At 35.9% G+C, this 16,486-nt stretch overlaps 1 protein-coding gene across 2 annotated transcripts in view; it reads right to left on the bottom strand.

The window, feature by feature from the left end:
* The window catches only part of LOC125652280 (opioid-binding protein/cell adhesion molecule homolog), a 30,766-nt gene that overhangs the window by 5,833 nt on the left and 8,447 nt on the right, over nt 1–16,486 (bottom strand). For both annotated transcript variants that reach the window (XM_048881337.2, XM_048881338.2), the window contains exons 2-7: nt 9,775–9,902; nt 6,197–6,404; nt 5,696–5,833; nt 2,456–2,584; nt 417–704; nt 30–197 (exon numbers count right to left, since the gene is read on the bottom strand). In XM_048881337.2, the coding sequence (XP_048737294.2) occupies nt 30–197; nt 417–704; nt 2,456–2,584; nt 5,696–5,833; nt 6,197–6,404; nt 9,775–9,902 (1,059 nt within the window). The remainder of the gene's footprint in view (nt 1–29; nt 198–416; nt 705–2,455; nt 2,585–5,695; nt 5,834–6,196; nt 6,405–9,774; nt 9,903–16,486) is intronic.

Below are 16,486 nucleotides of genomic sequence, written 5' to 3'. Positions count from 1 at the left end.
AAATGTTCATAATTCATGATCCAACTTACGTGTTTTTATGGTTGAAGGTCTTAATACCACAAAGCTTTCATCAGGGAACGGGTTAGCAAACGGATTTCGTGGAGGGTTGGTCTTCACCGTGCGATACCGGGATCCAGGGTTTGCAAACTTTGTGGTAGGAATAGGAGGTGAAGTGGACGGAATGGGGGATTTGTACACTTTAATAAACATCAAAATCATTCAACTGGTATACCGCTTTTATAATCAACTCTTCCTTTCGAAGACAAATATATCTTAATCATACATCTAATGATATAATATAGGATTAAAATTCAAATTAATTTTGTTTTATAACTTATGAATAACGATGAATTTATGTATAATTAATGACTGAGTATTCCTTATCTATCAATACAATTTAGTATAAGTAAACTAACCATATAGATCTGTATAATCGCTGTCTTCTCCCATCAAGTTTTTCGCGTGGCATTCATATAATCCCAGGTCTTCCTGCCGGATGTGAAATATGGTGAGACTGAGAGTTATGGTCTCTGGGTCGTCTTTGTATGTGTTGGGTTCGTACTTTCCGGAGATGTGGAGGTCCCGCCCGTCCTTCCGCCACTCACATATTCCGATAGGGGAGGCGGCGCAACTGCACTGTAGCACCGTCTCAGAACCCAGAGTGATCCCCAACCGCGGTACAAGAGCGTTCACTTCCGGCGCAACTAAAGGAAACGAGATTTTTGGTAATTTACTACATTGATATTTCAGCTGAATCATACACATCATGTAGTTGTAAAGTTATTTAAGCATTAATTAACATTAAGACACCACTGTTGTCACTCTATGATTATAAAACAAAGAAAGTATTTGAAATCATTTTACGCGCTAGTTTGATATGCGAATTCGAATACTTTTAACATAACATTGATATAACTCCTGAAATTATCTTAAGAAAAGTAGTGCTCAATCGACACCTTTAAAACGAGCATTGATTAATGAACATTCACTATTAACAATAAGTACATTTAGGCTCAAGTAGAAATCTATAATACAATGATTAACATTAGTGAGGCCAATACAATTTAGATACCCGAAAAAGTACGATATTTACCTAATATTGCACTTCTAGGGCAACTAAATCATTGTATTGACCTCGGCAATATCAATAATTCTTTTATTGTATGGTCGAATAATTAAAACATCAAAACTGGCTACTAGAGTCTAAAATGTCATACCTCGTTGATCAGGTTTGAATGCAGATACATGTACATTACCTGATCCAGATATAGGACTCATGGAAGGTGTGACCGGTCCACATGGGATGCTTACTCCCTCTAGACACCTGATCACACCTGTGGTATATCCAGGGAGTCCGTGTTTGCCCAACTTTTATTTTGTATTTCTATAGAAGTTATCAGATTGATCGCTGTTCGTTCGTTATCTTCACCTTTTTATGCTTTAGGTGGCGTAAATTATCATATATTGCCATAACCGCCGCGGTAGTCTAGAGGTAGAGCGTTCGCCTCGCATGCGGAACTTTTGATGCATTATTATGATTAATACCGTTTTGAGAGTTTGAAGCGAGCAACCGAGAATTTATGGTAGCTTGTTGGGTCCCTTTATTCCTATTATACTATATACACAAGTGTGCTCAGATTTTGCCAAACCCCTATGGTAAGGAAAAGTCGGCTTCTAATACGACCTAAAGTAATAATTGTTGAATTATAGTAACATCGAACCCGATCTAAAGATGAGCTATTAGATATTGTTTGGTAAGTTACAGTAACACGTATCGATGTATTAGATTATGTAATAAACAAATAACGATCACAGAATTTGCAAAATCCTTTAAACAAGACTGATGAAACCCCTGTAACATCAACTTATAAAAACTGATCATACGCAGAACAGGCTCTTGTGTATCGAATCAGTAGAGAGACATAAACATCGCATGCAGATGATAATGGAATATTGTTACATAAATATGGGAAGATCTTCAATCTGATTACTTTCACGTAACATATATTCATCGATAATCCAAATTTGTGTAATCGGTATACTGCACCTGCCAATCATGTATGGAACTTCTTTTTTCAGTGTAATATTCTGTGTGACTCGGACCCTAATACAGTGATATATCTTGAATATATAGTATGTACACTGATCGAATATATCAAATATTCTCTTGCTGATGTTTCCAATATGATCTGATCTCACAAAACATCAATCGATACGCGAGTAGTTCATGTACATGACGATGTAATAAATGTTTAATATCAAATTCAATGATATTGATTAGTGTAACGTTTATATACAGCTATAAATGTTAAATGTAATTTGATTTGATATTCTTGCCAACTGTGCATTCTAACACTTTCCCTTAGTCAATAGTCCTCGAAATTTCCCACAATCCAGTTTGGCAGGTTGACCAAAGGAGAGCATAGTAGAGGAATTCATATCAAAAAGTACTCACATTGTACTATAATTCTGAAGACGCGACTCGCTTCCATCGGCAGTCCGTTGTTGGCTCTGCATTCATATTCCCCTGCACAATGTCGTGTGATATTTCGTATTATGAGCGTGTCTCCGGGTAGGTTAGTTACTGAAGGAAATAATTATAATGGTTACCAAACATTTCCCATCTATTGAACAAAACGAATTCGTTGGTATATTCATTGCTACAAAGTGCGTGATCCGAAGAAAGATTTTCACAATCAAAGAATCTATTATACCAGTGTATACGAAAGCCTATTACTACATGTGTATAATGTAAAAAATGAAATCTTATTCCTTTATCTCGTAATTATAAGAAAAGATCTTGTTGTTACTAGATAATTATCTCGAAATTACGAGAAAAAATCTCGTTATTACGAGAAAATATCTCGAAACTACGAGATAATCACCTCGAAATTACGAGAAAAGATCTCGTAAATACGCTATCTCAAAATTACGAGAAAAGATATCATAATTACGAGAAATTTTTCTCGTTATTACGAGAAAATATATGTATAAAAAGCCGAGTTGCACAACGTACTTATAGTCTCGGAAGCGTTTGATAAGGTAAGAGGGAAAATGTGCGATGTGAATAATTTTATCGAAACGTTAATATTTTGTCATTTTGTTATAATCTTTTAATGCTCAATTGTTGGAAATAAAAAGATACTCAACAAGTTACTATTTTCCTGTATGTTGCTTGGTCAGCAAATCGAAATGTTATTCAAAGTGTGTGTAACGGTGTCACATAATTTAGTTACGGATAGTTTAGCGTTCCCGCAGGAGCGCTAAATACCTATAATATTCGTTCCGGGTTATAATTCACGTTCCAGCCCGCGTAAGTATAGTTCCAGCCATAACTTTGGTTCCGGAAACACACTTTTAGAAATATAAAATGCATATCTTTACGCACATTTCTTATGAATTTTGTTTCTTTTATCAGGTTATACAATAATCAAATATGAATATCATTAGAGCCGGATTATTCAAATACGTCTATTTTTGTGTTTTCAAAAACCAAAAATTGTCAGATAAACAGGTGTTTATTCTTGTTTTATTACGGATGTTTGATCTCCAATTCAAAGGATTGTAAACAAGAGATGTGAAACCTGTAGATATGTAGACAGAGTTGTTATACGACTCCTTCCACAATCTGTACCGACACAAACCCTCACCATTATCAATAGTACATATACCATCAGATAGCTCTAATAGGAATGAGATTTATTGAAATAAGTTTGGATTTTTATTTACATGTGTATTTATTTTCTGTTACAAATCTAGACTCTATACACCAATGTATGCAATATCTTTTTTATTTTATTGATTAATGCCATCATATATCTTTAATTATCAAATCATTTCGTATTGAGTACGCTTGAAAGAAAGTGAGAGATCGAGACTTATGGTACTAGTCCTGTCCTATTCATGCGCGCTACTAAGAAAGTAAAAGTAAAAACAAAAGATGCATACACTCAAAGCGCTAGATAGTGGTTTGTTAGAATAATTATATTTTCATATTAAACATATGTTAAATTGAAATTTAGCAATATCTAAAATGAAATAAGTCAAACATGTAATCATTTAATGGGATTGACAAAAAGGCGATCACAGCCTACATTGAAAATGGTATTGGAATCGCACAAGAATCCAAAATATTTATTCAAATTAAACAATTCAGCATCTAACCACAGCTAAATATTCTCTACAGAGATACCCATAGTTATCTCAATCCCCCCTTCCCCTCTATCGTGGCCGGCGACAATATATTCCAATGATCTATTGTCTCCGACGACAGTATGTACCGTGGTGCAAAAAATATTCCTCCTTCTCTTGGCACATATGATCGTCGGCGACAATATTTAGTAGATGTACCAACGAACAATATGTACCGTGAAGGTACGTGCATATCGTCGCCGAGGACGATATGTACCACATGACAATATGTACCATCAAAATGTGCACTCAACGGCAGAATTACAAGAGTCTTGAACTTCCTACACAGTTACACTAAGCATTATGATAGCTTAACTTTATCATTAGCTTAGGTTATATCGTAAAACTTGTAAAATTTAATTGATTTAATGAATTGATAGTGCAGAAACCTACAATAATAAATCGTCGTTTTCTTTCTTTGTACTTTAAATGCATGAATAAACTTTCGCTCGGTATGTTAACTTTCTAAAAATTCTAATGGTCTGCTTGACATGCTTTGAATGGAAAGTGATTTCTTATATTTAAAACAGCATCAAAAACACACCGACGGAATGAGGAGAGGAGAGCTCATATAAAGAAAGATATCGTGTGACCAATATTTACATATTTTTCTCGTAATTTCGAGATAATCATCTCGTAATTACGAGATCTTTTCTCGTAATTTTGATATAATTAAACGTATCTCGTAATAACGAAATCTTTTCTCGTAATAACGAGGTCTTTTCTCGTAATTTCGAGATAATGATCTCGTAATTACGAGATAATGGAAGGTGAATTTATTTTTTATATGATACTAATCGGCTTTCGTAATTCGTAGGTATGTATGTTTAAAGCAAGTAATTATCCATTCCCACTTAGCATTCATTAATAAGGCTTGGAGAACACTGAAGTTAGATGTGATCGCTGCCAAAACGAGGATGTAAGAGAGACGTGTCATGTTGGACAAAGTTTGAATGAATGATATTTGATTATTACGGATTCAGAGATTCCTCTAGCACCCCAAGTCATGAACAGTAGTGACTACGACTTATTCTCCAATATCATTTCATAATGCTTTACATACTGATTATGTTATGCATAGGATTACGATATATTTCATTGAAGATATTTATGAAATGCTAATGGGCATTGTTTTAATTCAATTCTATCCAAACACACATAAAACTAAACGGTATTAACTTGTAAAACAATCAATATTCAAAGCAATTCTATCCCAACACATGTAAAACTAAACGGTATTAACTTGTAAAATAATAACAATATACAATATTCAAACAATAGTTCTGATTTCTTCCTTCAAACAATATATACAAGGGGGCATAATATTTCTATATGAAGAATTTTAGCTCCAGATTTCATTCTATGTGAACAAAGATATGGCTAGATTTAATAAAATCGGTAAGATACATGAATCGGATCTCTATATGACGCGTTATAAAATGATCGATAATAACAATGTATTGACGCTTTTGTTATGAGATTATCGATATCAGCAATGTATTACCGTTGATGTGTTTGTTGCGGAACCAGTGAATCCGTGGAGGAGGGTATCCCGTGGCGTTACAGACCAGCTGAACAGTTTCTCCCTCTCGGACGTACATACCCGACCTCGACGATGCATAATCAATAATCGATGGGGGTACTGTATATGTTCGAAATAAATGGGTAATAAATCAGATTATATATATATATATATATATATATATATATATATTCTCAGTCTATATATAATATATTCATGTATATATATATGTATATATATAATTTTTATTGTCATAATAATTACTATTAACTATTATTCGTTATAATTTACCGTGAGATTATGGGGAAAGACATTTAAAATATAAATTTAAATATAAATATCACCAAGATTCAAAGTCTCTGTAATCTTCCACAGAATGCTTTAAACAATAAAACGTATTTCTTCGTTTGTTTGGTTTTCTATTTATTTTTGTTTGGTCAGCACGTGATAAAGTGTGTGAAGTTAGTAGATCTAATCGCTTACCGTTGACATGTAAATGGACGCGTTTAATTTGCGGAATCGGTACTGTGTTGACAATGCAGCTGTAGTCGCCCCTGTCCTGGTAGGAGATGTTCCGAATGAGAATATTCCAGTCCTCCCTTAACTTCCGTTCTATACTTATTCTAATGTCGTCTGTCACTTTGGTTACGTCTCGGGTTATCACCGTTCCTCTAGGGTTCATCCACACCACCTAGTACGAGGGAATGATAAGGTGGATTGATTAATTGTTTAACGTCCCTCTCGAGAATCTTTCACTCAAAAAGAGACGTCATCATTGACGGTGAAGGGTTGCAAAATTTAGGCCTCTGCTCGGCGCTTACGGCCTTTGAGCAGGGAGGGATCTTTATCGTGCCACACCTGCTGTGATATAATGCCTAGGTTTTTGCGGTCTCTTCCGAAGGACCCCCATTCAGTCGCCTCTTATGACAAGCAAGGGGGTACTGAGGATCTATTCTAACAGGATTCTTTACCACAATCACAATGGACAAAACCTCTTACTTAGCTTATTCTCATTCTGTATATAATACTTACCGTTGTATACAATTCATTGTATGGGGAATCAATTTGTTTATCAATACTTGGTGAAAGTGGTAGCAAAACTACTTTGGTGTCCTGGACGTCTTCTATACTTGAGGTTAAGATCGCCCAAAGACATATTTTAATATAAGCAAAAGGAAACTACGTAAAAGCGCTCGTTTCATTAAATTATAAGCCAATTTCAGTAGGTATAAATCATTAACAGCTTGAAGTCGTCCTCATTAGTTAAACGCTGCCGAAGTATCGATATCTTTCCTTATAATTATTTCCAATAACCAAAGTAACGCAGCTTTTTGGGAAATACAGAGGTTGTATCTGTGGCTGCCCCTAATACAGTGGAGGAGATTCGATTTATCCTTAATACAGAATATATAGAACATCAACTGGAAACTCCCAAGGCTTTAATCAAAGTATTTATCTTTTTCTCTTATTTTTGCAAGTTCGCTCTACCCTTTTTACTCTTCCCTTGTGATAAAGTAACAGAATGATATAACGATGATATCTGGAGGAGAAAATCATACTGATGAACAGTAGAACTGGGGGTTTGTGGTCTCCCCTAAAGTTGATGTCGCAGTGACGAGATGCGAATCTGCTGCATCTATCATATCTCTCTGTAAGAACTCTTTATATTCTGCCTTATTTGCTGTGACATAATATATGCCCACCAAGTATTTTCAAATCATTCACATGTGAAACTCTTTCTCTGATCACGATAATCTGAAACCTTAACTGGAAACCTGAAACCTGTAACAATTGCATTTCAGCAAATCGTTAAGGGAAATAAAAGAGCAGCGGGTGTTTAGTTAAATCCCCCAAGTCTTTGTAAATTTAGACCTGTTTCGTCGAGATCAATTAACGGTATTTTCTCTAATCCATATAATTTTGGTTATTTTCAGTAACTTTTTTGGAACATGAAGACCGGTAACGGTGGCTCACTGATACAGCGTTCGCTTCGTAACCGGGAGGTCGTGAGTTCGAGCTTCGCTCATGCCATGGCCGCACCAAACCTAAGACGTAAACATAGGTAGTGATTGCTCCTTCGCCAACGCTGGGGAATCACGGGTCTTTCAGACATAACCTTATAAACGGAGGTCCCGTGTCGCGGCAGGAGTTGGCGCGTTACAGCCATAAGCACTAATCATAGGTCTAAATTTGTGGTACTTCACTTACAACTGGTGACTTTTCAATATGAGTGAAAAATTCAAACCAGCTGAACTTGAAGAGTTTGCAATCCTTTGTCCGATACTCTGGGTAGATTTTGTGTGTTACTCATCATTGATGGAACAAACCCGTCGATAAAGTCGTAATTGATTAATTTGCATGAATAATTTGATCGTGCCATTGCAAAAGTCTCGATGGAATTTGAGCTAATTAGAATTCGCGTTATGTATAGGCATGCTATTTTGTCTTCCAGAAATAATGTGCGGGATACTCTTTATGGCTGGTATTTTTTTGTAAACGACCTGCAAAACTAGATGTCTTTCAAAATCGTTCAAAACAAATTTTCTCGTGGTAATCAACGACAAACCGATATAAAACAATTTGTAAATTATAGAACGGTGGATTGTCAGTGAGTTAGCTGGTGGGTGATAAGCAGAGACACAGAATCAGTCGTGATCATCAGACGGCAAATTCTGCTGAAGAAAACTACATGTATAAACTGAATTTGTACTTTATGTCTGTGATCACATGAGGACCATGAACTTCAACACTCATCCGAATACCGCACACAAAATCAGTACATACAGATAGAAAGTGTTGTGTGCTGATGGTGCAGTAAGTCTGAACAGATTTTGGGCTTCATATTTTGTGATGAATCATTACAAGTAATCTTGTCATAAGCCACTTTTGTGTCAAGTATGAGCTACTAATGTCTCTTTATTACATCTGGTTGATTGATTGAATATTGTTTAACGCCCTCTCGAGAATTTTTCAATCATGGAGACGTCACCATTGCCAGTGAAATGCTGCAATATTTGGGCCTATGCTCAACGCTTACGGCCTTTGAGCAGGAAGGGATCTTTATCGTGCCATACCCGCTGTGATATGAGGTATTTTTATTACAACGTTGTCGCCTGTATTTAGATGTAAAGTGGGAGAATGACAGAACCTATACATGTAGGCAGACAGACGGACATTGACATTCCTATATCGTACCATGTTAACCTTGTTTATGGCGGTTATCGCTGTGAACTTGAAATTTGTTTTCTATGCGTACAGGAAATTCTGATTTAGATTTCCCGATTCTGGTGCCAGACAACTTGACTCAGGACCAGACATTTAAGTGTCGGTAGACGCCACCCCCATTCGTCTACAGGTTACATGTTCAATTTAGTTGTTTAATGTCCAGGATTTTTTAATAATAATCTTAAAGCAATATTGCATTTTCCTCAGAGTTCCTTATCCAAGGGAGGTGAATGTTGGACGCTTCTCTTCGTATAATTATTTCTATGTGACAAGTTCAATATCCAAGAGTCAAAAATACGATTTTAAAGGAAATAAAGCCAGAGACCCACCTTATCATTATAATCCCTAACCCAAGGGGCTATGAATTTCACAATATTGTTAGAAGCTTCTCTTCCCCCATCATTGCTAAGTTCTCAGTACGGTTGTTTGATGTTCCGAGTCAAAAAGATCTTTTTAAAGAAATAACACATTTTCACTATTTCAGCCATAAATCACTACTCTGGCTAACAGCAGATTCCCGACCCAAGATCACAATTTCTGTAGAAACGTCTTTACTCATCGTGACTTTACACACAGTTTGACTGCTAGATGTTATATAATAATGTTACTTTAAAAGATTGTATCATTTGTAAAGGTTTTTGGTCCCACAGCCCAACCCATAAGGTGATAGGGACCACGAAATTCCCAATTCTTGTTCCCCATAAAGCGATAATACTACATACTTTGAAAGTATTGTCACTATAATATCGGAGAGAAGTCAAAAAGGTTCAAAATGTGAACGCACAACGGACAAAAACATCGCAATAGGTCACCAGAGTTTCAAAGAAATTGCCCACCGTGTAGTTTTTAAGATGATGGACTTTACATCTGAGCTCTGCATTTGTTCCAGCAATGGCCGTGACGTCAGAAGTATTTTCAAATGTCGGCTGTGTGTACACCGAGACGTCTTCCAGGGCGAGCAGAACTGAAATAAAGAAAACGTCAAAGGAATGCTGCTCCTACTTACAATTGCAAATTATATACGACTAATAAAAGGGATGCGGTTAAGGCCCATGCTGTGAGCGTAGAAATTAAGTGGTCTTGATATACTGAAATAGAGATAAAAATAGGATTGACACAATGTGTTAATCTTTAGTTACAGCTCCAAAAGTGTGAATACGTATACAGCACATCGCAGACGTCCGCCTTAATTTGCAAAGAGCAAAAAAAAATCCCTGAGCTTCTAACCAATATATCATATTGTAAATCGTGTATTTTTCGGAAAGAAGAATGGACTTATAAACAGGGCTACGAGTACAAGTGCCTTGTTCTTTCGTTTGACAAACGTTTAGTATAGGCAGGAATTTGTTTGATTTGATCAATGCGCTTTTGTTGAAAACCTTGAAAGCTTTGATTTGTCAAAAGACAATTTCTTTGATCATGGAAATCTTAAAGCTGTAATAACTCTGATTGCTCCATCTTCAAATTGATCATTAGGAGAGATGCTTTTGTCATGTCAACGCATAACAGAATATTGAAGGAGCACCATACAATCTGCACGAAAGCTTGAATATTAACAAAATTACACATTTCAATAGAATCTAAAGAGCACAGTCTTCACTTTATTAAAAAGGGTCCTAAACGAAAACCTTTAGTCGGTAATTTTCGAAGAAGCGAAGAAAGCGTATTTTTTTCTTTTAAACACTGGAAGCAGCTGTTTGTAGTATCTTTTAATACATTTTTATCCCAATCCAAATGTTTGAAAAAGCTGCCCCTCATTGTATCAGACGGAAAACACGCAACCATCAGATTTGTTGGTCCTCCATTATCGAATCTTTAAGAGGTTTCCGAGAGTGAGAGGCTTACAAAAACTGAATAGAAAAATATCAAAACTGAGAATACATCAAATAAACGAGAAAGATTTACAGGGACTAAATCTTTTATTATCTGAACTTCAGAACCAATTTAGTAGAAGAAAATCGATGTACTTCACGGAATTCTCACTGCTCTTGTATCGAGAAATAAGCTCTTAATTGAGGGTAAATTTATGAAGTATTTGATTTGTCGACAAATTACCAGACTACAGCACTTCATATCTAAATAAATATTTTGTCGTTCTATTTATCGTGAAATAGTTTTCATAAAACACGTGCTGTTGCGTCTCTTTTCAAATGTGTAAAGTTTTCATTTACTCAACTGACGTTTCAAATTTTACTTGTAAATACACGAGTACTCGTATTCTGATTTAAAAGGGTCATGTCACAATACACCCCTTCCAAATAAAACCCCACAAAAAGTAGGTGTCAGATGGACTTCTAACACGCAGTGATTTTTTTTTTCACAAGAAGACAAAAATACATGTACAAGTATGGATTAATCGTTATACATGTAAGTTACGTAAAACATATGGTATTTCATTCTATATGTATTACATATCGTATAATGAAATGTCTTTCACATTAAATATAGCAATTTTTTAACACCATTAAAAAGAAGAATTATGTAAAATAAGAAATTCTCCATGATATAAAATTTTGACTTTTTAAAAATTAATTTAATTTTTCTATTATTTTGTTCGCTTGCAAGAAGTTTACGTCATTTTTATTCTCTCTAGAATGTCTTAAATAAATAATCTTCTAAACCACTTTATGCTACGTCACCACACCATAGCATGTTTATTACATCTACAAGAGGCAACTTTCGTCGTAGAAATGTTCCAGAATTTTATGCATTGATCGCTCCTGACTTTTGATTCTTGCACTTGTCGAGAGCGTTCACACTTCGTCATCATTTAGGGAGCTGGGGAGGTGTATTTAGGAGGTGAAATTTAATACGGCTCTGGTTGGTATGGTTTTAGGATATTATGAAGAAAGCTTTTATTTGTAGTTTTTCCCTTAGATGAATGATGATAGAAATTGAGCTTTACGACCAACATGGGAATTCATTGTCCTAGAATTTGTCTTGTTGTCATCACAAATTCCTTCTGTGAATGAGTTCAAGACCAAAAAGTTTCCTTTAAATGTTTTTCAGAATTTCTCCACATGTAAATTCTGCTGGTAATACAGAGTAGTAGAGCATGCGTTGTTCATTAGTGGTCGGTCATATTCGTCCATTTCTTCCTGTGAAAGGTGGCAGAGTAATTTTCAATAACCTGAATTACATGGGTACATGTACATTCAATATTTTTGCTAGGGAGTGACAGTTTTGAGGCAATTATTGAACTGAGTAACAATAGAACCAATTGCTCCCGACAGATGGACGAATACGGTCGGATCCTGACAGATGGACGGATCCGGACAGATCGACGGATCCTGCTTAAACTAAACCACATCTTGCTCTAATCATAACAATGTATGTTTTTTGCAAAAAAGACACAAAAATCGTTTCACATAAAATTATTGTAGATTTGTATTATTGCTACAACAATTCAAGAGCAAATAATTCAGAATGTACTACTTCCTTTCAATTATCGCTGTCTAGTGATGAAATTTGTGCGTTTTATAAACGTTAGATTAATTAGATTTGAAGAACAAAAATTGAAAATTTACAAATATTACTAAATATAGACAAAATTTAATGTGAAAATTGAGATATCAGATTCAGGAACAGTCTAGAGGTTAATGAGGACCAGTCTAGAGGTCAAATGTAAATTCAATCTTGTTGTTATGGCCTTTAACCTTTTCGGTAGACGACTTATATCTGCAGAACCAGACATACAGAAAGTGGGCTCAAAGAAAAGCCCGTGTCTGTATAAACGCATGATTTAGTATCCATTTCTCCTTTTTATCTAGTCTGTGGTGCATTGCACATTCAGAGCTCCTAGCATAATAAAAAAGACACCCCCCCCCAAAAAAAAAAACCCAGCCAAAACAATACCCCCCGAAAAATAAAAACTTAATTAAGAATAATGAGTATAACACAACGTCAATGTTTCCAAAGGTAAACCATCATGTAAATGCCAGGATTCCCACCCTTAGCGCTGTTCAATATTTTCAGATTGATGAAAGCAGACTCTTCTGTTGAACACTGTACAGCTTGTGTTCTGTATACCTTCTACTTATATCTGAACAATACAGACTATTAGAAGCCTCATATCACCATACTACTTGTGTTTATATTGCTTATTAACCACAATACAATTTCATTTTTAAGATAAATTGAGGGTTTTTTTATGCCCATGTTAAAGATAAAATCCATTTTTCTGTTCATCAGTCATGTCAACGACACTTGATATTTAACAAAGTCAGATAAAATACCTATTGTGATTTTGTATTTTGAAAAAACATTTCTATATTCGATTCCACGTTATTTCCTAATCATCCAACAGTATCTTCTTGTCGTAAAGACAATACGCGGAGAGGGGATGAAATTCGAACACATTCACAGTACAATATGATGAAAATCTTAGAAACGAAATTTATATTTAAAAAAAGATAGTGAAAAGTGCCTCAGAAAGTATTGTATTTTAATAAAAAGGCTTGATTGGGTTTTTAAGGACACCGTACATTATGGAACATAACAGGGAGAGTAATACTTCCTTCATACCAATCACTATAAACACACAACCGCAGTGTACAATCACTATAAACACACAACCGCAGTGTACAATCACTATAACCACACAACCGCGGTGTACAATCACTATAAACACACAACCGCAGTGTACAATCACTATAAACACACAACCGCAGTGTACAATCACTATAACCACACAACCGCGGTGTACAATCACTATAAACACACAACCGCGGTGTACAATCACTATAAACACACAACCGCGGTGTACAATCACTATAAACACACAACCGCGGTGTACAATCACTATAAACACACAACCGCAGTGTACAATCACTATAAACACACAACCGCAGTGTACAATCACTATAAACACACAACCGCAGTGTACAATCACTATAAACACACAACCGCAGTGTACAATCACTATAAACACACAACCGCAGTGTACAATCACTATAAACACACAACCGCAGTGTACAATCACTATAAACACACAACCGCAGTGTACAATCACTATAAACACACAACCGCAGTGTACAATCACTATAACCACACAACCGCAGTGTACAATCACTATAACCACACAACCGCGGTGTACAATCACTATAAACACACAACCGCAGTGTACAATCACTATAACCACACAACCGCGGTGTACAATCACTATAAACACACAACCGCAGTGTACAATCACTATAACCACACAACCGCAGTGTACAATCACTATAACCACACAACCGCGGTGTACAATCACTATAAACACACAACCGCAGTGTACAATCACTATAAACACACAACCGCGGTGTACAATCACTATAACCACACAACCGCAGTGTACAATCACTATAAACACACAACCACAGTGTACAATCACTATAAACACACAACCGCGGTGTACAATCACTATAAACACACAACCGCGGTGTACAATCACTATAACCACACAACCGCAGTGTACAATCACTATAAACACACAACCGCAGTGTACAATCACTATAAACACACAACCGCAGTGTACAATCACTATAAACACACAACCGCAGTGTACAATCACTATAAACACACAACCGCAGTGTACAATCACTATAAACACACAACCGCAGTGTACAATCACTATAACCACACAACCGCGGTGTACAATCACTATAAACACACAACCGCAGTGTACAATCACTATAACCACACAACCGCGGTGTACAATCACTATAAACACACAACCGCGGTGTACAATCACTATAAACACACAACCGCGGTGTACAATCACAATAAACACACAACGACGGTGTACAATCACTATAAACACACAACCGCGGTGTACAATCACTATAAACACACAACCTCAGTGTACAATCACTATAAACACACAACTGCAGTATACAATCACTATAACCACACAACCGCAGTGTACAATCACTATAAACACACAACCGCAGTGTACAATCACTATAAACACACAACCGCAGTGTACAATCACTATAACCACACAACCGCAGTGTACAATCACTATAACCACACAACCTCAGTGTACAATCACTATAACCACACAACCGCAGTGTACAATCACTATAACCACACAACCGCAGTGTACAATCACTATAACCACACAACCGCAGTGTACAATCACTATAACCACACAACTGCAGTGTACAATCACTATAACCACACAACCGCAGTGTACAATCACTATAAACACACAACCGCAGTGTACAATCACTATAACCACACAACCGCAGTGTACAATCACTATAACCACACAACCGCAGTGTACAATCACTATAAACACACAACCGCGGTGTACAATCGTCTTTTCGAACATGTACAATGTACATATGCAGTTGATAATTATCACAATGAATTACATGTATAGTAAATTTTTTTCCATTTCCTTTATTTATGTGTAGAGTGACTAATCTGAACTCAATCTCACCCCAAAAGCAAATAAACTACAAATTTTAAGAAAAATCAATTTTTGTGACTTTTATGATTGCTAAAACTCCAAGCATAAGGATATACAGAAGAATTAGAATGCAGACTATCAAATCGACATGTTGCAGGTGTTGTTCCTAAAGAGTATCTAGCGAGCCTTAATCATTCATTTCTAAAGTTCAACAAATAGCATATCCCTTTAGTGTGTTTCTTTCAACTTGCAAATTTGCTCTTAACCTATTTCATCATATTGAAACAATGTTTATATATTACTGTCATAATTACATTCATTGTACTTATATATCGTTTTGGAAAAGCATTCGGTCTTTTTTATTCCCCTCCCCAAAATAACTCTAAAGCTCTCTAAGGAAAAAGTGAAGATAACCAACAGTATTAAAGAGGTGGGATCAGGTGCTTACGAGGAGTAAGCATACCCTGTTGACCGGTCACACCCACCGTGTGTAATATATTTTGATCAGGTAAACAGAGTAATCCGTAGTCAAAATCAGTGTGTAAAGAATGGTCTAACAAACGATATGAAACACGTCAGACAGTTTAACCCTATGACAGGTTGTATCGGTAATTTAGATCGTTAGAATTTGAGAAATGCTAATTTAAACATGGCTGTTGAAACCCCTGAAGCATGAACTTGTTTGTCAGTAGCCTGTCTCAATTTATAAACAAGAGGTCCACAGGCCTTATCGGTAACCTGAGTACTAGTTAAAAAGTATCACTACTTCCATGGGCTATGAAATCTAGAAAAATTTCTGTTCTGAATATCTAAGCTAAATTCTAATGTTCAGCAACAGTATAAAACAAGATGTGTTCTTAAAACTTCACTGCCCTCAAAAGTGCATACACTGATGAAAGGCTTTAGATAATAGGTGTATTAACATTAAAACATCAAAAGATATGACTAATTTAAACTCATCCTAAAGTCATAACCCTGGGTTATGAAATTCACAATTTTTTGTACATCCTCTTCTGCTATTCCTAAGTATGCATTTAGATTTTATACCGTATCAGCAAACTTACACATAAATACTATATACTAAGTTTGGCCCTACCCTGGGGTCAGAATCCTTACTCTGGGGATCATCAAATTAACAATTTTGGTAAAAGACT

This window comes from Ostrea edulis, chromosome 5 (genome assembly GCF_947568905.1).
Source record: "Ostrea edulis chromosome 5, xbOstEdul1.1, whole genome shotgun sequence".
Lineage (NCBI taxonomy): Eukaryota > Metazoa > Mollusca > Bivalvia > Ostreida > Ostreidae > Ostrea > Ostrea edulis.
Note: the sequence above shows the minus strand (reverse complement) of the source record. Positions and strands in the feature narration are given on the sequence as shown.